This window comes from Nelumbo lutea, chromosome 1 (genome assembly GCF_056320005.1).
Source record: "Nelumbo lutea isolate HS-2025 chromosome 1, American lotus-T2T, whole genome shotgun sequence".
NCBI lineage: Eukaryota > Viridiplantae > Streptophyta > Magnoliopsida > Proteales > Nelumbonaceae > Nelumbo > Nelumbo lutea.
The window spans coordinates 197614584-197639161 of NC_142684.1; the positions used below are offsets into that span (position 1 = coordinate 197614584).

Here is a 24578-nt window from a genome sequence, read left to right on the forward strand (position 1 = left end):
CTGTTTTTGCCAGGAGAATGTATCTTTTAGACGATAGGAAAATGCCTGGATAGGCCATATTTGCCTAGTCTAATCTGCAGGTAGGGGTGTATTGGGTGATATCGATAATTTTTTTATTACTTTTATTTTTATTTTTTTTTTCAAAACCAGTTGGGGGGGGGGGTGGGTTCAAGGTTCCTCCACCCTCTGTAGGGGCATATCGCAGAGCTCTCGGAATGATACGTATTGGTCGATATGGGTTGAATTCCTCTCTCCCAGTATCTCAACCCTAACCATTCATCCTACCAGTTTTTTCTCTTCATGAGCTCAATTCTCTCTCTCTCTCTCTCTGATCTGTCCTTTGCATTTTGTTTCCTAAACGACTTTAATGCTTATGAAAAACGGAAGATTTGAAAGTAAAGAAAGTGGGTGACATTTACATAGATTTTTGAATCTCCTTGTAGTTCCAGATATGTTCTTCACAAAAATTTGTTTTTTTGCTTCCTACCAATTCAATCTCCCTGTATTAGATTTTTGAGATTTAACCCAAGAAAGTAGGAATGTAGGATTTATTGCTATCCATCTTTTCTATCCATGGATCAGGTTTCCAGTTTTAGGCCATTAGAAAAACCTTGTAAGGCAAAACTAATGTCATAACCAGGAAGGAGACACTATTCTGAGAAGGGTTCCAGGTTTTGGTGAAAGGTTGATGGAGACTGTAGAGTCAGCGGTAAAACGAGAGAGAGGGAGGGGGAACTGCATCTTGTGTTCCCTTTTCTATATTGTACAGACGGTAGAGAAAGGGTTTTCCCTCAGGCTATGTTTGGTTTGAAGGAAAGGCATGGAAAGGAAGGAAAACATAGGAAAACCTATACAAGATTTGTAAAGGTTTTCTTACATTTTCCTTCATTTCCTTACTTTTTCCTTCAAACCAAACACAGCCTTGAGAAATGAGATTGCTTGCACATTGGAAATACAGAACTTGTGTAATGGAACAGATGTTACTCCTCAAGTGAGAAGGGTGGGAAGATAGGACCCCAAACCCCAAGTTATACCACTCAAAATTTTGAATTCTCATGCGTTTAAACAAGAAATTTGTTTTATTGACCATGTGGCAAGGGAGGTTAAGCTGATATTTGCCCCATTAATCGATCATTTATTGCATCACTTTTATGCTTTATTGGACTGAATTTTTGGCTGTTCTCTCTTCCCCCTTAGAGTTTACTTTTCATGACCTTAGATGTATTGCATGGCCCCATCAAAAAGTCACTATATCTAATTCAAGGTGGGGACATGGAAACAAATCAAAGGCTTTGATTTAGTTGTTTCAGCCAAGGTTTTTAAAATCTACCCGGAGATTGAATCGGTTAGGGGTTTGGTTCCTAGGTCGAACGGTCCGACCGTTTGAATCGAACAATCAACTTGTTCTGACAAAAAAATAATAATAAATAAATAAATAACAGTCAAAACCATTGAATGGTTCGAACGCTCGAGTCAGCGGTTTGCTGACCAAATCAACGATTTTTTCGCAAAAATCTGGTTTTGAGGAAAAACGGAATCAGTCACTTGATTGGTTTCCGGTTTTTCCGGTCTGATTTTAAAAACCATGGTTTCAACTCAGGGCTATGGCACTATCGTAACAAAAATGGGTTGCTTTCCTTGACCTGGAAAACCAAGAATGCCCATTTTTCATTTAGATTGTTTTTGATTTGAAGGAAAAAATAGGGAAAGGTAGGAAAACCTTGTAGGGTTTTGGTTGTTTGAATCGAATCCCTAAAAATGCTTGACTTGTGGGGTTTTTCTTGCCATCTCAGTGAACAGGATTGTCTAGTGTCTTAGAAAGGTGAGGGGGTCTTTTACATTTACCTTAGGCGAGGTTTAAGGACTTTTACCTGTTCTTTTTTCTCTCTTATTATGATTGAAACTTGCCAAACTCATGGAGCCCAACACTTCAACGAACAAAAGAATTATTAAATAAAATATATTTTAGAATTAAAAACACAAACGCAAAAAGAAAACTTAAATTGAACTACTTTGATGGAGTCCTCGTCACCCAGCAATGGTACAACCGTACAAGTTCTAATTTTCTCCATTTTTATGGTATTGTTCTGTTATGATTTATAGGAGTCCGGATCTCCAAAGCTTGAGGCTTTGTTATTAAAGCACCATACTAATCAATGAGAATTCTATCAACCTGGTTAATCAAATCCACTCCTCCCGTGAGTGAATTTTGATGAATTATCGTTGTTAGTGTACACTTTATCACAAAACCTTATTTAAGAGATCCGTAGTGGTTTTATTGAGAGTACTATTGTGGTGGTAAAGCCTTAGAAGCATTGTATCATTCCCTATTATTATCTTGGACATTATGAGACTTGTTTTCCAAAGTCTCTCTGCTAATGATGGTGACTCGCCACTGGTGAGTGGTGACATAGATGAATGCCTTTGTTAATTTTTTCTTAACCATTAACCAAAATAAAAACTCTTATGGTCCGTTTGGTTCGTAGGAATAAATGTCTAGAATTAGTATCAAAATGGGCTATTTCAGTTTCAACTATTTGGTTGGGTAGAATTGGAATCTCATTTCCATTCTTAATAGAATGTTATTCCTCACTTGAGGGAATGGTCTTCCCTCCCCCCCCCCTCCTTTGTGAATGAAATCCCATTCCAGTTGAATCCAATTCCTGTTTGAATCAAACGGATTATAAGAATAGACCATTCTATTTTTGAGGGATTGCGATTTCAAATCCTGCCATGAACCAAACTTTCTCTACCACGGCTGTTCATTGTCTTCTCTCTACATCCACCCAAAACTATCTTCCATCTATTTTCTCTACCATGGCTATCGGTTGCACAATTGCTTCCCCCCTCCCTCTCATTCAATTATATTCGTTTCATCGTATTTCTGGGTTTGTGAATTGCAGATAATACCAATGCGGGACGTAGTGTATCCATATTTACAAGGATGGGTATGGGGAATGGGGCATTCTATGTATAAACTATACATGAATTATGACAATTACCATCATGACATCATCGTTGTCATGTAATGCTTACTTACTTAGTCCTGCGATTACTTGAGAAATTGTAGGGGCTATGCATTAAGCCAATCACATTATATCGAGAAAGTACTTGAGAAATTTAAGCATTTAGGGTTTAAAGAATATATCACGCCATATGATTCTAGTATAAAGCTAGTAGAAAATACTGGTAGAGCAATTGCACAACTTGAGTATGCTAGTGCAGTAAGAAGCTTGATGTATGTTATGCTTTGTACCAGACCTGATATTGCATTTGCAATAAGTAAACTTAGTCGATTTACAAGTAATCCCAATGTAGAGCACCGGAAGGCAATTGGGAGAGTTCTTGGATATCTCAAGAGAACCTTGGAACTTGGCTTGTTTTACTGTGATTATCCAGTTGTACTAGAAGGGAACACTGATGCAAATTGGATTACCGGTAATGGAGATAACAAGACCACATCTGGATGGATTTTCGTCCTTGGTGGGGGTGCAATCTCTTGAGCATCCAAGAGACAAACTTGTATATTTCACTCGACCATGGAATCCGAATTCATAGCCTTAGTGGCTGCTGAAAAAGATGGTGAATGGATTAGGAATTTATTATTGGATATAAAACTTTGGCCTAGTTCTATGCCTCCAATTTCCATTTACTGTGATAGTGAGGCAACTCTGTCAAGGGCCTATAGTGGTACCTACAATGGTAAGTCCAGACATATAAGTCTGAGACATGAATTTGTTAGGCAACTGATTAAAGATGGAGTCATTACTATAACCTATGTGAGGTCAAGTAAAAACTTGGTTGATCCTCTTACCAAGGGCTTGGCCAGAGAATTGGTAAGAATGCCAACCAAAGAGATGAGATTAAAGCCCTTTACTTAGTCACCTGTAATGGTAATCCAACATGAACTGAAAACCATCAGTATTGGGTTTAATGGGTAACAATAAGTTACAGCAATGTGACTGTTAGCACTGGTATTGAGAAATTTCCCATCACAACATAAACAGTATTGTTCGTTATGATGAGAGGTTGAGATAAACTCTTAATGAAGTTCTGAAATGTGTCAAATAACGGAGCACATAGTAGAACTTCACCTATGTGAACATAGAAGTGGTGCTGCTTTTCATGAGGGTTTGGGTTTGCTCTCGGGATTGTTCATGAAACCAGGAAAGAAGCACATGGTCATAATAGTGCTGAGCAAAACTTGAAGCTTTTGCAGAGACTGAACATTTTTGTGTGTATAGGTGTTTCCGGTTTTTCTTGAGAGTAATTGGTTTAAGGTCTTACCACCAATAATTTTGACAAGGCTCTGAGATAACTATACTAACATGAGGTTTAAGTTGATAAACACCTTTTGTATGCATAATTGTGTCATAGTAGTTTGGATTGAGAGAGAACTATGTAATTGATCAATCAATGTGGAGGATTGTTGGATTTTGATCTCATAAGAGATTAAATCTAATGGGTTTGATTGGTCAATTACGTGAGAAATTGCACTTGCACTTGATTGAAAAATGAATTTTTCTCTTGCAAAACGTAGTTTTGAACTTGTCCCACATTGGAAAATTATAAGTTTTGTTTTCAGTATTTCAATAGGAGCTGATTTACACTCCTTAGAATTAGTAGAGGAGAGTATGGAGATTCGATACCTCGCAACGCACGCGCACGCGTGTGCGACGCAATGAGGCGCTTTAGATGCGCACTTTGCTCGCACTTCGCACACACCTGTGTGGCTCACGATGGGCGGCTTTGGTTTTGGTGCATTGCTGACCGTTGATCACTGTTGATGAGATCAACGGTCACAATTCGATCGAGTGTGATCAAGAGGCACAATTCAAAGTTAATAGTCACCAACTGTTAACTACTTTTTAAACAGTCACAATGTTTGAAATTGTGACTGTTCAATGTGCCTTCTCTAAACTAGCACTTACATTTTCCTCATATCTCTTCACAAATTATTTAAGGAGCATGAATCAGACTCCAAAACACGCAATTTCAAAATTCACTCACTCTCTCTCTCTCTCTCTCTCTCTCTCTTTCTCTCCCAATCCGGTCTACTACAGTCTCAAATAAGGTTTCTTTGGAGACTCTTCAACTTTGCTGGTTGCAGATTCTCACCCAAGTCTCTGTTGCATCCTGGGAACGAATTTGCCTGTAACCCAACAGCAAACTCAGTAAAACTGAGTGGGGGCAAATAACGTTCTAAAGACAGTGTCTTCAGACACGCCTCAGAACTTCTCCTCCAAAGTTATAGTGACTCCATTTTCTCCAACAATACCAATACGAGACGTATTGTATCCATATTTACAAGGATGGGTATGGGGAATGGGGCATTCTATGTATAAACTATACATGAATTATGACAATTACCATCATGACATCATCGTTGTCATGTAATGCTTACTTGCTTAGTCCTGCCATTACCTGAGAAATTGGTTGGGCAGATCCATTCAATTTCTGGCTACCTTGATTTCAATTTTCAAGCAAACAAAAGTAGGTCATTCTCGACTCTCCAGGGCAGTAGGCTCCTCCCAAAAAAGTGAGGTTTAGTTTTTGAAGTTCTTGACTAAAATATCCCTATTTTGAAATTGGTGCCTGTTATGAGAATAAAAACATAATTTTAATTACTACTCTTATTAAATTCATTCCATTATCCTTATTAAGTCCTATATTCATAGTATTAACTCTCATTCCCTCTCATTAAATCTTATTTCTAAGGTATACTAAATAAATGCACTTTATGGATTTTTTTTCTTGACTAAAACACCCTTATTTTTTGAATTTGGTTTACCTCTGACAATGAGGGCAGAAAATGTAATTTAATGTACTATTATGTGTATACATATATTCAATTATATGATTATATTCTACTATGACAAATATTTTTTATTTTAGTTACAACTTTTTTATATTAACAATTAAGATTTGAGGCCAAAAAGGCGATTTTTTGGCAAAAATAGTAGGGAAAGGTTATGGCGTCCAAATGCAAAGATAGATCTTGAAAAGTTATTGGAAATAAAAAAGTTATTCCATGTGGACATTTGCATTTATATTTAAAAAAAATAAAAAAAATTGACCAGTTTTCAAAAACCAAGACTAGTTCAACAGTTTTCTAGTTGATGATTTTGATTGGTTTTAACACATTCAAGTTTCAAGGATATGACTGAACTTGATGGGCCTACTAATCGATCTTGTTTGATTTTCCAAGTAGTGGACCTTAAATATAAGATTAAATGAGAGTTAATACCTTAAATATAAGACTTAAAAAGGGAAAATAAATGAAATGAAAAGTAGTAGATTAAATTACATTATTTACCTTTACAATTAAATGAGAGAGAGAGAGAATGAGAGTTGATACCTAAAATATAAGATTTAATGAGAGAGAATAATAGTTAATACCTTAAATATAAGACTTAATGAGAAAATTAAATGTGATAAAAAGTAGTAATTCAAAATTTTAAATTACACTTTCAACTTTCACAAATAGAGACACTAAATTAAAAAATAAGAATATTTTAATCAAAAACAAAAATTCCACATCTTCATTTGTATTTGATTTTAGATAATAATAATATGAACTTATAAGGCAGCAATAAACCTGTCGATTCCATATATTTTTTTTGTTTCAGATTACTATCATTTTCTTGAATTGGGCTTGGGCCCTCATATATGAATGGAAACTCTTCCAGTGTCATTATTATATCTAATAGGAACAAAGATCCCAATATGGTTTAAAGTATCGATACGACACGCCCCATATCGAACATATTGTATCGTATCTTTTGAAAAAGATACGGTCCAAAATGTCTGTTTCCAAGTGTTTCAAACCCCCAACTTTTTTTAATAATAAAAAAACATGTTTTAAGCTTTCAAAAGAAATTAAAATTTAAAAATAAAACTAAAAGAAAAAAAGTATTTCGACTGTTTCTAAGTACCAATATGATACGGCCGAAATACGTATCCTATCCATACTTTAAACCTTGGATCCCAGTGAATAGACCTATTGATGGGCCGAGACAAATATAAAATTGGGCCTGAAGCTCGGTCCATCAGGTCTACCAGTGACCCCGCCATGCGAACGCTGTACCAACACCATGCAGGGTCTCTAACTGCCTAACTATTCAAATGGCACCTGTCTTTCTCTGCAAGTCTGCAGGTATTAAGGATTGCACTGACGCTTACTTTTCTGGGCCTTGGCATGATGGCCCTTCAGTGGTGGTTTGGATTTTGGACCCCTTGAACAGATTCACATAATAATCCTACCCACTGGGAAGACACTACAAGTCTACAACTATACATTAAGAACAATAATAAACCATTTTTTCATGAAACCCTTCCTTAGAAATTCATCGAGTTATAATTAGATTAAATTAAAAAATGTAATCCAATTATTAATGGATTCGAGTCAGATATTAATTGGTTCGATTTATTTAATCTTTATTTCCTGGCTTAGACAATTATTAATACATCAAACCTAATATTTTGTATATATTAGTATTTGTACTCTTTCAAAATTTAGCCTGATGCCACCCACACCCCAACACACTCTTGATCTAATTTGATTTGATACGCATGGGAATCCGAATCTGCTCCTCATAGAAAGTGTCTCATACAGACCTCACAGCATGTTTTGACTACACATTGGGAACATCTTTGGTACATTCAAGGTGGAATGTGGCTGTGAGGTCGGTGTGAAAGGCACTGTAAAGGGCAAATCCCAATTTCAATTGAACCCAAATCACCTGCCAACAATGTATATTCTAACCATCTATCAATATAATCTCACATCGCACATCTTATATATGGCGGATGTTACTTTTATGGTGGGTGTCAGTCTCACGGTGACGGTGAGATATCAGATATACGGTGTTAAATCATGAATTGGTAAGAGGTTGAAACTTGTTTGTTGGAAAATCTGAAATTACAGCCCCTCTTAGTCTACTACTCTACTAGTCCGAGGGGGAGCCGAACAATAAAACCCCCTTTTTTTTTTATTATTTTTTTGAGTTGGCTGCGGACTCGAATTTATTTCAGTCGATCATATTCGAAGATCGAAAGTCGTGGGGAGACTCGAAGCCACCACTTCGTTGCCGAGAGCTTCAGTCTTGCTTCTCCCGATCTTCTCTAATTCCTGAGCAATGGACTCGAGACCTCATCAGGTACACTTCCTCTTCGTATCTTCCACTGCATGCTCATTTAGTTGCAAAATTTACGATTCTAGCACTTCCACTCTGAATTCCATCGAAATTGAGCAACCATTTTGTTATGCATTTAATCCCCTTTTAATAGAAATCTTATAAAATAAGATTTACTTAAGATAAGTTTTCTCCATCTTCTTTCAGGATACCTCTGGCAGTTCTTTTTCCTCGTCCTCGGATAAACTTCAGCTGTATTCCTACTGGCAGAGCTCGTGCTCGTGGCGTGTTCGCTTCGCCTTAAACCTGAAAAGTCAGTTCGATCACCACTTAAGAATTTGCCAAGTTGTATTTGTTGATTTCAGAGAGCTGGCCTGCGTAACTACTAATTTTATTATTTTTTATGTTCTTATTTTCGTTGTTTACGCGATTAGAGTTAAAATGATGATGTGGCAAAGCATTGCCTAGTTATGAATTAATCAGTCTTTCTGGAAAATTTTATCTGTTTTTCTTCCGCACTTTCATCGGATTTGTAGGACTTCCCTATGAGTACAAAGCAGTCAACCTTTCAAAAGGAGAGCAGTTTAGTCCAGGTGAATTCGAAGCTTTTTATTTAGAGTCTAATCGGTCTAAAGTGTTCCGTGTATTATTCATTGATTTATCCAAACCGTTATCTATACAAGGATATTTACGTTCTCAAATGCACCAGAATTATGCGCTTGGTCGATCCAAGACCTCACACATATCATGCTTACATTGCAGAGTTTGAGCGTTTAAACCCTCTTCACTTTGTTCCGGTGTTAGTGGATGGTGATCTTGTGGTTTCAGACTCCTTTGCAATCTTACTGGTTGGTAATCTACATTGATGCTAACTTTGTCCTTTTCTATGCTAGTATGATGTTTCCAAGCTGCTTGTTTAATGTTGAAATTTTCTGCCTTATTCTTGTTCATGGACAGTATTTGGAAGAGAAGTATCCTCAAAACGCCCTTTTGCCAGTTGATGCCAAACGCAGAGCAGTCAACCTCCAGGCAAGATCTATTGTGGTTCTCTTTAGTGAGTCCGGATCTGCTGACTACAACACATTGCTGGTCACATTCACCCAGCCCCACATTGAGAATATCGGCTATATAAAGTACAACCAATGTTCTTGATGTGCTACTGGGTGAACGTGGCCAGCAATGTGTTGTGGTTAGCAGATCCGAACTCCTTTTTAGTGGGGTGAACACCTAGGTTTGTTCTAAGTAGAGGAGTTTTCCCTGCCAAGTTCTGATAGTGAATCATGTATCCTTTTGCCAGTTGATGCCAAACGCAGAGCAGTCAACCTCCAGGCAAGATCTATTGTCGTTCTCTTTAGTGAGTCCGGATCTGCTGACTACAACACATTGCTGGTCACATTCACCCAGCCCCACATTGAGAATATCGGCTATATAAAGTACAACCAATGTTCTTGATGTGCTACTGGGTGAACGTGGCCAGCAATGTGTTGTGGTTAGCAGATCCGAACTCCTTTTTAGTGGGGTGAACACCTAGGTTTGTTCTAAGTAGAGGAGTTTTCCCTGCCAAGTTCTGATAGTGAATCATGTATTTCAATGTTGAAAAGTAGATTTTCACAACTGTCAGAAGTCCTAACATATGGCCTGCACCCACAAATTTCAAATGAATAATCTGTCATGTGCATTTCAAGATGCAGTGTCAAAATACCACATTTATCCTGACATGCACAAAAGTGTAGATGCTGTAAGTAACGTTTGGTTGGACTAATGGATCACCATGTGGAATTTCAAATGATCCTCCCTCCCAAAGAAAAGGAAACAGAAACACCAATGAATCTGCAATTTTCTGGATCCACACACATGATATGGATGCTTTAGCTATGATACCAATCAAACAATCAATTTCAAAATGTCCGCACAACACCTCACCATTGTGTTTCTGTTATAACCATAAATCTGTTTGGTTTTAAAAACTGCTGACTAGGCAGTTTTTGCATTGTTTTCCCCTGAAATCAAGGTGGGGCATTTCAAAAGTACAAATTGATTGGTATACCTCATTGCTATGATGTTGGCATGTCACATAGCTTCTGAAACACATGGATGTTAAAGGAAGCTAAAAAATTGGCATCCTCAGACAGGGCTTTCCAACTGAGTGGTGGCTCAGTTGGTACGTTAGCTGGGTAATCCCTGCAGATATGCAGAATCGAGTCCTGCTATTACCACCTATCTTCGAGACTAATTAATGTGTTGCGCTAAATACCAAAAAAAAAGACAGGGCTTATTCACATAACCCGAGGTGTAGTGTTGTTTTGCAGCTTCCACCATAAACAGGCCATACCTAACATGTTTTCTTTTTCTTTTTCTTTTTTTTTCTTACCATTGAGTTCTAAATACCAATGTGGTGCTGAACTGCTAATATGGCAGTGTCCAAATTTCAAATGGCAATAGACAAATCTATAACAAACATCCTCTAAATGAGCTTCAGATTTCAATCCCATAGATTGGGGAATCACCAATAAGGTCATTCAATTTGGTGGCTTACAATTTATGAGAATATTTGGGAATCTTTCTATTAAAGTTTGAGCAAAGAGTACAGCTTAATTGAATTGTTACACATAGCACATTCACTTCTTGGAAAACCTGCAAGCTTCATTTTGGTGTTGCCTGGTCTGACTATATAGCAGCCCTTCTTGTAGTGTTCTCAGTGGTCGCCACTATATGCTAAAAGAAGAATATTATAATGCAGGCTGCAAGTATTGTTACCTCTAGCATGCAACCTCTTCATATGATGTCAGTGCTGGTATTTCTGCTTGCCTCAATGCATATAAATTTTGGTCTTTTTAAAAGCATTTATCTGACAGCCTAGTGTTATTTATTATAATTCAATATCTGTATCTCCATTTCTATAGAAGTACATTGAGGAAAAAGTTGGTCCTGAAGAACGCCAATCATGGGCTGAGTATCATATAGGGAAAGGTTTTGCTGGTATGTTCTTATATCCTCCATATTGTCCACTGTGCTCATGACCAACTGACATTTGGAAATTCGCATGCATGAATTCTCTATTGAACAAGCTGTTTCATCTGATATCTATTTTAGTTTAAAGCACATTCTTCCTCATGTTGTCTCTTTTGTTTATATACAATCAAGCAAAAAAAATCCATCTGCCACCCTTTTCTTAACTATTTCTATAATAAATAATAAAAGCAACAGTGAATAAACAACAGAACAAACTAAATATCAAAGAACAACAGTGAATATATGCAACAGTGAATCATAAATTGGTGAATGATACCAATATGTTTTTCTAATTGTAACTTGATGTTAACAGTATGTTTTCTACTACAATTTTTTATTTTCATTTTTTGTGCTTCTAATTTTAAGTTTGTATTGATATTTGTTCTTCAGGTACGTTGTTTTATCTAGCCTTCATGATAATGTATCACTCTACTACTGGCACTAATCTAAATTGTCTGTGCATGTGTATACAGCTCTTGAGAAGTTGTTGAAAGATTTTGCTGGAAGATACGCTACTGGGGATGAAATATGCATGGTTTCTTTCTGTTTCTTTATGTTCTTATGATACATATTGAAACCACTCAAACCTGTAGAGTAATAGCTTATGTTTTCGTTCATTGCATTATGATTATTCTCTATACTTGGGAGCTCCAAATAATGATTTACTCTGAAGGTGTGAAGGTTGTTATGTAAATAATCATTATTTAGAATGTTACTTTCTCTCTGTCAGTAATAGTTGTGGCATGTTGAATTGACTTGATGCTTTAGCCACTAGCTCTTCAATGTAATTAGAATGGTCTAGATTTTAATTTTTCCTTTTCTTTTTTTTTCCCCCTGTTATCTACTTCCTATGTATTTAGTTTTAATTTTTCTGTTCAATTTTGCTAGGCAAATGGGCTAAAACAACTCGGGGTGGGGGTTTAACCCATCCCCAAACACCAATCAACCCAGAGGAAGATGGGATTGATCCAGGTCTCAATTGCAATGAACAGGATACATCACCAGCTCAGCCAGCTAGCACATTCATGTATTTAGTTTTAAGTTGAAAAAAATAAGTTATTAATGTTGTCTTCCCCCTCCCCCCTCCCCCCTCCCCCCTTCATGAATGACAATTACAAAAAAGCAACTGATGTAAATAAGAAACAGAGGAGTCTAATCAAAGTTATGCATATAAAAAAAAGCAACCTCCCAAGAAAGGTTCTATTTATGTTCCCCAATAAAAAACAAATGAAATCTCCAAACTCCTCATATCTGTAGAAATCTTAATGCTTCTTTTCTGATTCCCTCACCTTTCTCACCATGTTAAATGATTCCCATCATCACAGAAACCCCAATCAATTATATGCATTGTCTATCTAATTCCACCCCATTATGATTCTTGTTGATGTTCTTAATCTTCCCCAGCCTTCTTTTGGAATGACATAAATTTTCTTTCTAAATACTACTTAAATTCTTGGCTTCATATGTTTGATCATCCTCAACTGTCCATTCATTTTCTTCTATAAATGATTTTTGGTTAGAAATAATGTAAAATTTAAGATTCAGTAGTGAAGTCTCTTTGCAGTAAAAAAATTCTTAGGTATTAGCTCTGTAATCATAGCTTAAATGTTTTGTCATTAATAAAGTTCTTTTTATGTACTCAAATAGTTTATTCTGAACAGCATTATGGTATGATTAATTTCATGCAACATTCCTCAGAATACTTAATGGGTGGCTTGAGCTTAGTGCTAATCAGAGATTCTTTAATATGCAGGCTGATGTCTTTTTGGCCCCACAGATCAGTGTAGCTGTTATGAGGTTCAAGTTTGATATGGTGAAACTCTTCTCTCCTTTCTGTTGTCCTGTTCTACTTTTCTTTATTGCTGGAATTAAATTATCTACTGCAATGCCAGCAAACTTGTGATGTATTTTCTGTAGTTTTGTTGCTACTTGATATGCATGTTTTGGCCCCCATTGGTTGGTGTTCAATCTTCATTAGAATTTTTTTTTTTTTAATTTTGTTTGGTATTTGTGCAGTCCAAGTTCCCAACTCTATGTAGGATCTATGAAGCATATAAGGTTCACCCAGCATTCCAAGCTTCTTTGCCGGAAAGACAACCTGATGCTAGTATAGATTGAGCATGCTTGAGTGCATTCTCTTCATATCCATGGCGTCCAGTGTAATCAAGTAATGTATGATACTATGGTTTATTATTAGTAACATATTGGCTTAGTGAAAACATTACTTTCATTATTTGGCCTAGTTAGTAATTTGCTTTTCCCATGGGAAGGGAGTTTATCTCAGTGCTGATTACTGTTTATTGTATTGAACAATCCAGGTTGTTCATATTAATCTCATGAAATAAGAACGAACTGATGCGGTATGACGTCACTTTTTGAATCATCTAGAAGGTTGAATCATGCTTCAAAACCAATCTCTTTGATTCTCAAAAATCTAATTAAAAACTTAATACAGTCAGCCGAGTAAACATACAATTGAGAAAACATATGATTAAGCAACTCTTTAATAATTGGTAGATGGAAATTGAAGAATGATGGAATGGATGGGTGGAGCTTGGTAGCCCCTCCACAGGGAGGCGCCCCACAACGTCGGTGCCCCTCGTGGGGCGCTGATAGTACCCCGACCTTAATACTGGGAACATCTTCAGATGATAGTATATCATTGGGAGATGTTCCCAATACAAGGTCGGGATGTGGAGTTCGCATCCGCCCCCCCCCCCCCAGTTGGTCTCCAAATACATCTCATGCGTTGTGGGAGTGCCATGTGTCCGCTCACACGCGAAATAAAGAGATTCGTGCGGAGCTCATAGGACGGCCGTTAATTCTGCCCCGTTATCTCTTTTTCGCCCAAAAGGGCATCATTCCCTTATCCTCTTTCTCCAATTTCAGACCTGAAACTCTCTACCTTCTGTAATCCACCGGAGATTGCTCTCTTTGAGATCCGTTGGTCGACGCCGATGACCGTTCCGACAGGAGGTAAGTATCCCTCGACCTTCCGTAATCCGTTTTCTTTCTCCAATTTCCAATTTCAGACCTGAAACCCTCCACCTTCCGTAACTCTACATCCATGTTTGATGTTTATGAGACGACTGAAACTGCATGTACACACTAGTGAATGTGGGTTAGGCCCGGGCCAATTGTGTATAATTATTATATATTTAGAATATCTTATACAATTGGTATAATACCCTATTTATTTGTATAATGTCTTACATTTTTGGTAATTGAATAGTATCTTACATATATGCATGGTATTATACCAAATGGCATATAAGCATATATGATATGAACATGTATATATATATATATATATTTTCTGTAATTTTGATTATAAAGTTCAATTAAAACTTTATTTGTTTTAAAATATAAATACCGTATGTTCATATGGGCCAGCCCAGGCAGGCCTAAAAGCTGTTAACACCCTAAAACCAACCCAGCCCAGCCCATGATCATCCCAAATACGCTACCTCGCTTCTGTGTAGCCCCATGAGGCCATTAGGCCAAAAACCAAGAAAAAAAAGTGCTTCTAAGCCTTGTATTTGCATTATACATATTTGTATTTGTATAAATGCGGAATCAAATCCAATTTGTATTTCAGTTCAGTTTTGCAAGTGTTTAGTAAGAACCTATTTTTGTACTGAAACAAAAGTAAAATAGGTTTGTTTTAGTCTTGAAATTCATATTTGCATCCATCACAACTAAACAATATACTGGAAATTTATGAGTGCAAAACCAAACCAGGTTTACATCCTTCTGTTTGAACAAATTTGCATTCACATTAGTGAATTCACTCTTTGCACTCAAATTACCAAATGAAAAAATTAGTTTGGAAAGCGTACAAATACAAATATGTACTTATGGTGTGCAATTTAGTGCTCCCTGGTGGTGAATGCTCGAACGCCAGGTTGGTGTGGTCACTTGGGTGAGCTATAAGAGAACAATGCCAAAGTGTCTGGCTTGCTTTACCTAGGGTGGGCACTCCATTGCTTAAGAGTAAGAGAGTTATTAGTGCTGAATCGCGCATACCTCGTGAGGTTGAAGGAGAGGCTTTTATATAGGCATTGGTCATCGTAAGCTTCACACAACGTGTTCAAGATTTCCGGAAGGACATGGCTCACTGATCCGCTGTCCTTGGAGGTAATTTTGCACATGGACTAGGCTTCCGTGTGAAGTGATAAGGCCTTATCTGGTTGCCTCCAGAGCGGACGGTGCAAGAGCTGACTTTTAGAGGACTAGGGAGTGATAAGGTGCATGCAGAGGAGGTCGGAGAACATGTCATGTAGGTCACCACCTGGTCCTTAGTCAGGCCAGCAACTCCTTAGGGGAGGTCATTCCTCACGCCGAGGTCCTTTGGACCAGTATTGACGAGGTACAACAAGTCGGCTTTGGACAAGGTGTTACTAGGCGCTCTTCCAAGGTGCTCGAGCTATATACGAGGTGCTAAGACTAGTTTCGGGGTCCACCTCCTTGACTTAGTTAGATTCGTGACTGTAGGTGTCATGCAGCGAGGACAAATGCCACATGTCACTAGGCTGCTGGAGGGCCAAATCACCCCTCGTAATGTACAATGCCAATGCAAGGTTTAGAAAAACAATATACAAAATCTTACATTTAACATGTTTTACATGTTTGTATTTGTATTCTTCCCAAACTGAGCAAGGGAGTGGGAAAAAAAAGCCTGTCTTCTAGGGCTGCAAATGGAGGGATGGGATTGGATATAACTAGATCCAAAATTGATTTGCTAATATTTAGATTTGAATCAAATATTATACATCCAAACTATCTGATTTGATTTAGATAATATTGAATACAACAATAAAAAATTAAAAACGATAAGAATATTATATATCATTAATATATAAATGAAGTTATTATCATGAACAAAATGACTTTATCAACATTCAAAGTACATAATTTGATTTGATCCAAATTCAATCCAATTATAAACGGATCGAATCTGCATCGCCTTAACTGGTTCGAAATTTTTCTGGCCGACGGTGCCGTCCTGCCACCCCCTCTTAGTATGTTTTCAATTAGCCTAGCCCTGTGTTAGTAGCCACAGCTGGTTTAACGAAGACAAAGCCAGGCGATGCCCGGAAGCCAGACTTGACCATTGATACATTCGAATTAACGCTTTACCCAGAAAATGAAGAAGATCTGTTCTAAACAAATAATGGTGATCAACATAACCAGGCCATCCATCTTTAATTGATTTATATACAGCCTAGGATCTTCCAAAGCTTACGCGTTCTTCTACCGAGTATGCCCATCTTCCGGCCAATGAAGGCTGGGAAAAAGACAAAACGTGGTAGTGAAATCACCGGCGGCCGTGGCAAGGGAGCGCTCTCTCTCACGGAAACAACCTCCGACGTTGAAAAAGAAGAAGAAGAAGAAGAAATTGGTTGTTGCAGCATCCCTCGGGCTTGGCCATGGCCATGATAACTATTATTACTTCGACCACTACCACCCTTGCGGAGGTAGAAGCTTCTGGTCCCGGTTTCCCCGATCTTCTCCGTCTTATCCAGACCTATCAAACACAAAAAACACAGAACACAAGTCGAAACACAAGTCTCTACTCTCTACTCTACTCCGTCATCTTCTTCTTCTTTTTTCCTCCTTTCGTTGGTTTTAGACTTTTAGTTATGAGTTATGACTTGTTAGTCATGCCCTGCATATGGATACGGGCCAAGGTACAGACAATGCAAGGTCCACCGTGGAATGGGCTTCACCTTCATAGTGTGGCCCAAAGTGCAGCAGACGGGCCCAGGCCGACCACACTGAACTGAATTACTGATTTATGACCCCACTTCCACTAGGCACGTAGCACTAGTCACTACGACTCGTCGTTTGGAAAAGGAAATGATATGATACTCTTGTTTCTCGGTAAAAGAATGTCTATCCCTCAAATAAGCTATATAGACCATCGAATTTGGGCCCCGGGGTTATCTGTGATGGATCTTTCAGTAAGGACCAATTATTGACTCGGTCCATTTCCTGACCCAAGACTCGGCGTTGAAGCACGAAAGCTGGGCGAGTCAATTATTGACTCGGCAATCTTTTCTTTTTTCTTTTTTTTTTTTTTGGCTTTGTTTATTGGATCAAGTAAAGATGAAAATTAAAATTAATCAGAAAGCTCACTTTCAAGGCTGAAGTAGGAATGATGCAACTGGAACGACGAAGCAGCGCTGAGATCGAGCTGGGGGCTTCGCCCTTCCTCGCTGTACTTTTGAACGACAAGTCTTATTGTATCTTCCACGCTCGAACCCAATCGGACCATGGTTCGAACCGGTCCCGAACTTCCTTCCACCGTCACACTCACCACCACCTTCGCTTCCTCATTGTATCTCTGCATTTACACCACCCCCAAATTTTGTCGAAATCGAATCTCAGTATTCGAATACATCTATAAGAAATTATATTTTATGGGTTTGACTCGCTGTACCTCGACATTATGAGAAGAGGGAGACGGAGATATAAGTGGAGACGGTGCTGCTGTGAACACGTCCATACATGTCTGCAGGCGATATAGTGGAACATCGGATTTCGAAGTACTACGATTTTGGTCGTCGCTCAAGGCCAATCCGACGGTGTAAAGGATCGGTTCGGAGGAGCATCTCTCCAGAACTTCGATGGGCTTTGATGGTTTTGAGCGACAAGGCGTCGGAGTTCGCCGACGAGGCGGCGGAATAGGTTGCGATGGGGGTCTAGTTTTTGGGGCTTTTGCCAGAATTCGTCGCCGGAAACTTCTCTCTGACATGTAAAGAGAGAGAACGAGACTGAGTTCTTAAAGAGAGAGAGAGAGAGAGAGAGAGGAAAGACGAAGGAAGTTGCTTTGGTTGGGGAGTTGGAGGGGAGAGAGGAAGGAAGGAAGGGGTGGTTGCTTGGAGACTTTCTCTTCCTTGTGGCGTTGGTTTGCCTTCGTTGCGTGAGAATGCTGTCAGTCGTTCTTGGTGGTTCTTTCATTATACTTGTTTGGGTTTGGGGATTGGAAGTTACGAAATTAGCCATCATTTTCTAAAAAATGACCTGTATGCCATTGCCATTGGGAGGTAAGATGGAGACTCCAGTACTCTTTTTGAAAGTAGAAAAGACTATTCTTATTTTTCGGTATTCAAAAGATTTAGTTTTATTGAATGTCTAACATGTTCTCTGTGGTCGGTAAGGAAGGTATATTATGATAAGGGGTAAACTAGTGAGGAACACGATGGTAAGTGGCTTGACAAAGCTAAATTATTATATAGAAAATATTTGCGAAAGGTAATTTTTTAATTAAAAGTTTATTGAAAAAAGATCTATTTAAAATAAATATAAATTTATAGATAATAATATATTTAATTTAATAAAACAAAATAATAAATAAATAATTAGGGCCATTAGGCAATAGAGTGAAAGAGGGAGAGATAGTTTTTGTCATTGTATTTTTGTTTTACATAGTGGAATAATTGTAAATAGTTAAATAATAATTAATTTAATTTAATAAATAAATAAATTTAGTAAAATAGATGAGATAAATAGATAATCTAGTGAGAGAGTAAATATATATAAATATATACACGATTCTAGGTCTAGTTGGTATAGCCTGTCCCTCTTCCATCCCAATAATAAACGAGTTTTTATTTATTTTGTTTTACTAAAATAATTTATTTATTTATTTATTTTAATAAATTAAGTAAATTATTATCCATCAATTTTTATTTGTTGAATTTACTAAATTATTAAATTAAATAATAATTTATTTACTAATAGACTATTTCTCTCGGATCTCTCTTTCTCTCCTAAGCCCAACATGTAGGGTCGTCAACAAGTTTATTTGTTTACTTATTTTACTAAATTAATTAATTAAGCGTTGCCAACAAACTACATTGGGTCTTTGGGTTATCTGGCCTGCTCTTGGTCTGGCTTGGACAAAAATTTAGGCTTGCAGGCTAGGGCCCAACTTTTTTTCTTTTTTCTGAGCCTGAGCTGTCAATTGGCCATTGGTCTTGGATAAGAATTTAGGCCTCCGAGCTCGAGCTCAAGCCCAAAACACCAAGCCCGACTTTTTTTTGAGCATGAGTTGTCAATGGGCCATTGGGCTACCCGACACACTATTGGCAAGGCTTAGATAAGAATTTAGGCCTCCAGGTTTAGGCTTGGACCCAAACACACCAAGCTTCACTTTATTGGAACTTGTCCAAGCCAATGTTTTGAAAATCAAGTCGGAGGCCAAATCGTTTTTGCCTCCAGGTTTAGGCTTGGACCTAAACACACCAAGCTTGACTTTATTGGAACTTGTCCAAGCCAATGTTTTGAAAATCGAACCGGAGGCCAAACCGTTTTTGCCTCTGGGTTGTGGTCGAACCACAGGTTGAACCATTTTTATAAGAATGCATTTTTCAATAAATAATGTATAATCATGTTTTACATGTAATGTATGTATTATTTTATATTAAATTTTTTTATTTGTAAAAAAATATTAAAATTTACAATTTGAGGCCAAAAAGGTTTTTTTTTTTTGAGAAAATAGAAGGGCAAGGATGCCTATGACTCCTTGAGACACATAGATCTCAAAAAGTTATCTAAAATAAAAAAAAAAATCACCTCAATCAAACATTGGAATGCAAAGTTATGGCCTCCTAAAGTTCATACACATTTAATGCGCAACCCATAACTTGGTCACCGGGTCGAATGGGTCAACAGTCCAACTATTTGGGTTAGACATTTTTTGACCAAGTCAATAATTTTTTACCTCCCTCCGGGTTTCACTCAAACTAGACCCGAAGTCTTTATCGGGTGATGGTTTGAGCAGTGCAACCAGTCAAGTTCGACCAAACCCAACCCATTGGAAACCCTAAATATTTTTTTGAATTAGTTTTAAGTTTTTTCTATTTGTAAAAATATAAAAAAAATACAATTTGAGGGCAAAAAAGAGGTTTTGGCAAAAATAGTTACCCAAAAAAAAATCACTTCAATCGAACATTAGAGTGCAAAGTTATGGCCTCCCAAAGTTTGCATACATATTTAGTGTGCAACCCATGACCTGGTCATTGGGTCGAATGGGTTAATGCTCCAACAATTTGGGTCAAATGGTTTTTGACCAAGTCAACAATTTTTTACCTCCACTTAGGTTTTACTAAAACTAGACCCAAAATCTTGACTAGGTGATGATTCGAGTGATTTAACCAATTGGACCAAACCCAACCCATTGACAACCCTAAATATTTTTTTTATTTCAGTTTTAAAATTTTTTTATACACATTTAGTGTGCAACTTGTGACCCAATCATCGGGTCAGACGTAAACAAGATAGACTAGACCTCCTCACAGACTCGACCATTGTCCACATGCTCCAGTTCCAAAGATCGAGCTACTTGGCTCACTATTGGTCGGGCTTGGATAAGAATTTAGGCCTCTGAGCACAGGCTCAGACCCAGAACACCAAATCCGATTTTATTGGAACTGGTCCAAGCCAATGTTTTAAAAACTCAATCGTAGGTTGAACTGTTTTTGCCTCTAGGTTGTGGGTTGAGGTATAAATCGGGTCATGTCGTCCGCGGCCTGACACAATAGACTATGGGTCGTGCTGGGTTTAGGGTTTCATGTCCATGGGCTAGCACGACACGGCACAATCCAGCAGGCCATGCTGCTCATGGCCTGCATGTAGGCACGACCTAGCCCATGGCCTACGAACGACCCTACATGACCCATATATATTTTATATATATAATATTATATATTATTTATAATAATTATATAATATATTATATAATTTTATTTTCATTTTTATTATATTATTTCATTTTATTATTGCATATATAAACAATTATATACATCAAAATTCATATAAAATAAAATTTTAAGATCCTTTTTAATTTTTTTTGTCTACTTTTTAATTTATGTAAAAAATTTCATTATTATTTTCAAAATTAAAAAAAAAAACATAGCTTAGCTCGGTTCGTGGCACGACCTGGCCTAAGACTTGGCCTGTGGACCAACCAGCTCGCAGCATGGCGCAGGCTCGTGCAAGCTCGGGCTATATATTATATGCAATAATTATATAATATATTAATATATATAAATTTTATTTTAAATTTTATCATATTATTTCATTTTATTATTGCATATATAAACAATTGTATACACCACATTTCATATAAAATATAATTTGGAGATCTTTTTGCATTTTTTTCTATTTCTTTTGATTTATGTTAAAATTTTCATTATTTTTTCAAAATTTTTAAAAAACATGGCTTAGCCTGGTTGGTGGCCCGTCCTGGCCTAAGACTTGGTCTACGGCATGGCACGAGCTTGTGCGAGCTTTGGCCATGGGCTGTGTTGGGATGACCCCCTAAAGTATCCTAGGGGAGGGAATTGGGAAGCATGGCCCAGCTCAACATGGCCTACACGACTCACTGTTGGTTAGGCTTGGATAAGAATTTAGGCCTCCGGGCTCACTCTCGGGCCTAAAACACCAAGCCCAACTTTATTGGAACAGGTTAAAGCTAATGTTTTAAAAACCAAACCATAGGTCGAGTCGTTTTTGCCTTTAGGTCGCGGGCAGAAGTGTAAATTGGGTGGTGTCATCCGCGGAACAGCCCAACACGACCTATATATACTATTTATATAATATAATATGTATATTATATTTATTATATAAAATTATTATATAATATATTAATATATATAATTTTATTTTCAATTTTATTATATTATTTCATTTTATTATTGCATATATAAATAATTGTATACATCAAAATTCGTATAAAATAAAATTTTAAGATATTTTTTTATTTTTTGTCTATTTTTTTAATTTATGTTAAAAATTTCATTACTTTTTTTTTCAAAATTTTCAAAAAACATGGCTTAGCTCGGTTCATGGCCCAACTTGACCTAAGATTTGGCTCGCGGACCAGCCCGACCCATGGTACGACACAGCCCCGTACGGGCTCGAGCCGTATTTTATATACAATAGTTATATAATATATTAGTGTATACATAATTTTATTTTTATTTTTATTATATTATTTCATTTTATATATCACATATAAACAATTGTATACATAAAAAATCATATAAAATAAAATTTTAAGATCTTTTTTAGTTTTTGTCTATTTTTAGTTTATGTTAAAATTTTCATTATTTTTTTCTTAATTTTTAAAAACATGGCCTAGCCCACTTCATTGCCCGTCCTGGCTTAAGACTTGGCCCGTGGCAAGGCGTGCTGGGCTGACCCCCTAAGGTATCCCAAGAGAGGGAAGCATGGCCTGCACGACATGGCCTCACACAACTTGATTGTATATAAAATGAGAGAGAGATAATTTTTAATAAATATGAAAACGTAAAAATTTAGTGGCATAGTTAACAGTGGCAATATTGTAAATAATTATAAGTTTAGCACCAAATATGAAAATGGAAAAGGAGAGATTACAAGTTATCATTGTTTTTTTTTTTTTTTTGTTTTATTGAATGGTATTATCATAATTAATTACATGTTTAATATCAAATTTATAATGGTAAATTTTACATGCCCCAAGCTCCACACGTGTATATGTTATTTACTCCGTTCTCATGCATCCACGTCCCCTCCCTTTAGCCCCCTTTTACTTTAAGTATATATGTAAGATAAGATATAAGATTAATGTACCTTGGGCCAGTGATAGGAATATGAAATTTCAATTGCAACACTTTACTTGAACTCTCAAAAATAGACCTTTTTAGGTCAATCCCTCAATATTCCGTCATTTAATCATTATATAATGTCAAAAATATATTTTTTCAGGTATTTCTGAGATTATTCTTAGGTAATCGAACATTTTCCCATAATGACGTTCTCGCATGAACAACAAATAATATATTCAAAATTTTCGACAATGACATTCTTTGGTGATGATTTTATTCCATAAAATGATCCCAAAAATATGTGAGAAGGGTATTTTTTTATATTATGTAACATTTAATTGATGGAATACTAACAGATGGACCCAAGTGTCTATTTTTGAAAGTTCAAGATGCTCAAGTGTTGCAATTGAAAGTTCAGGGTACCTATCTCTCACTATCCCAAAGTATATGGTACCAATATGTAATTTACCCTATAATAAATCATTTAATTTTTTTCTATTCTCTCATTTCGGCCTGGGGATGCAAACAAATCAGATCAGGTTTGATTTAGGTTGTATCTAAACCCGATTTGATAATATAAATCTTAGATTTAATCTAAAGATTCTATTGGATTTTACAAACATTAATTTGAATTTGAATTAGTTAAGGATGTTGGATATCCTAATATGATTCAATATGATTTAATTTCTGAAAATTTTTATAAATTAATAAAAGAAAAAATATAACAATTTATATAACAAACTATTTTCATCATATATATACATGTCTTTTTATATAAAAAAAAAGAATAAATAATATAAAAAATTACGAAAATGCAATATAAACAAATTTTAAATAAATAGCATATATATCATCAGATAGGGGTGATCCGGATTAGACCCAATTAAAAATCAGATCCTATTATTGAATTAAAAAATCCAATGGGGATATCTGAATCCAACTAAAATAGGACCAGACCAGAATACCCGATCATGATCCCATCCATTTATACATGGTAATTTCTAAGGTCCTCTTTTCTTTACTACCACCGTTTTTTCTTTGAGGAGAACGGTTTTCTACTTCTACCTTTTAGGGGCTCTTCCCTCAACTTAACAAATCACTTTTCTATTTTTTACCAGCCAAACATCTTTGAACATTAATCCGATATTTAAATTGAATTGGGTGAAACACCTGAGTTTTTTTATTTTCTTTTTTTTTTTAACAGTTAATCTTTCAAAGAGGGCTTCATGGGCATTAATGCATATATTATCAGTTCCTTTAAACAGGAAGATCATCATATATGTATTACTATATGCTTTGTATTGGCTAATGCTGTGACTTGCGTTGTTGTTTGGTAGGACGGATTTCCTATTACCCTTTACTTTTTTTGAGAATGGGGACTACGAGTACATCCTTTAATTTTATTTCCTATTTGATAAAATTTCAACTTTAGCTCAACAAAAAAGTCAATTTGGATTGACTGGTAGATTCCTTTTTAACTACCAATCGTTGAAGGCATGGTTTTCGAACCGTGTTTCATCCGAATGGTTGCATCGTTCAGCCCGAGAAGCATTCAGGATTTCAGGCAATCGGTTCCGTTTTTTATCCGGGTGGTCAAATTATCAATGTGTAGACTTGTTCAACGATTTTTTAGTTATTTTATATTTTTAATTATTTTTCTAAAATTTTTTGTTGTGAGAACAAATTGTCCAAGTCATTTTTTAAAACCATGTTTCAAGGTTTTAGGTTGTATATGATTTGCATCACAAATTGGAGTCAGACTAACGAGAGACCAATAGAGGAAATTTTTTGCTTCATCTGAATAAAGAGAAAGCTTTGGGTTTATAATATTTAT

The 24578-nt window shown here is 36.6% G+C and overlaps 1 protein-coding gene across 17 annotated transcripts; it reads left to right on the top strand.

Annotated features, from left to right (window-relative positions):
- The first annotated feature begins 7883 nt into the window (after positions 1 to 7883).
- LOC148880237 (glutathione S-transferase 2-like) lies at positions 7884 to 13530 on the top strand. 17 transcript variants are annotated; one of them, XR_016104503.1, is made up of 12 exons: positions 7902 to 8159; positions 8343 to 8448; positions 8672 to 8728; positions 8898 to 8983; positions 9093 to 9164; positions 10876 to 10929; positions 11039 to 11114; positions 11621 to 11682; positions 12036 to 12174; positions 12901 to 12960; positions 13164 to 13319; positions 13466 to 13530. XR_016104503.1 is itself a non-coding variant. In XM_088962096.1 (11 exons), exons 1-10 carry the CDS (start codon positions 8139 to 8141, stop codon positions 13263 to 13265), a joined length of 696 nt encoding a protein of 231 aa, XP_088818222.1. In that variant the 5' UTR covers positions 7902 to 8138; the 3' UTR covers positions 13266 to 13314; positions 13466 to 13530. The 17 variants fall into 17 exon arrangements, 8 of the variants coding, with proteins under 8 accessions (XP_088818226.1, XP_088818221.1, XP_088818222.1 ...); XR_016104504.1 differs by having other exon boundaries at positions 13164 to 13314; XR_016104497.1 differs by having other exon boundaries at positions 11621 to 11677.
- The last annotated feature ends 11048 nt before the right edge of the window (positions 13531 to 24578 follow it).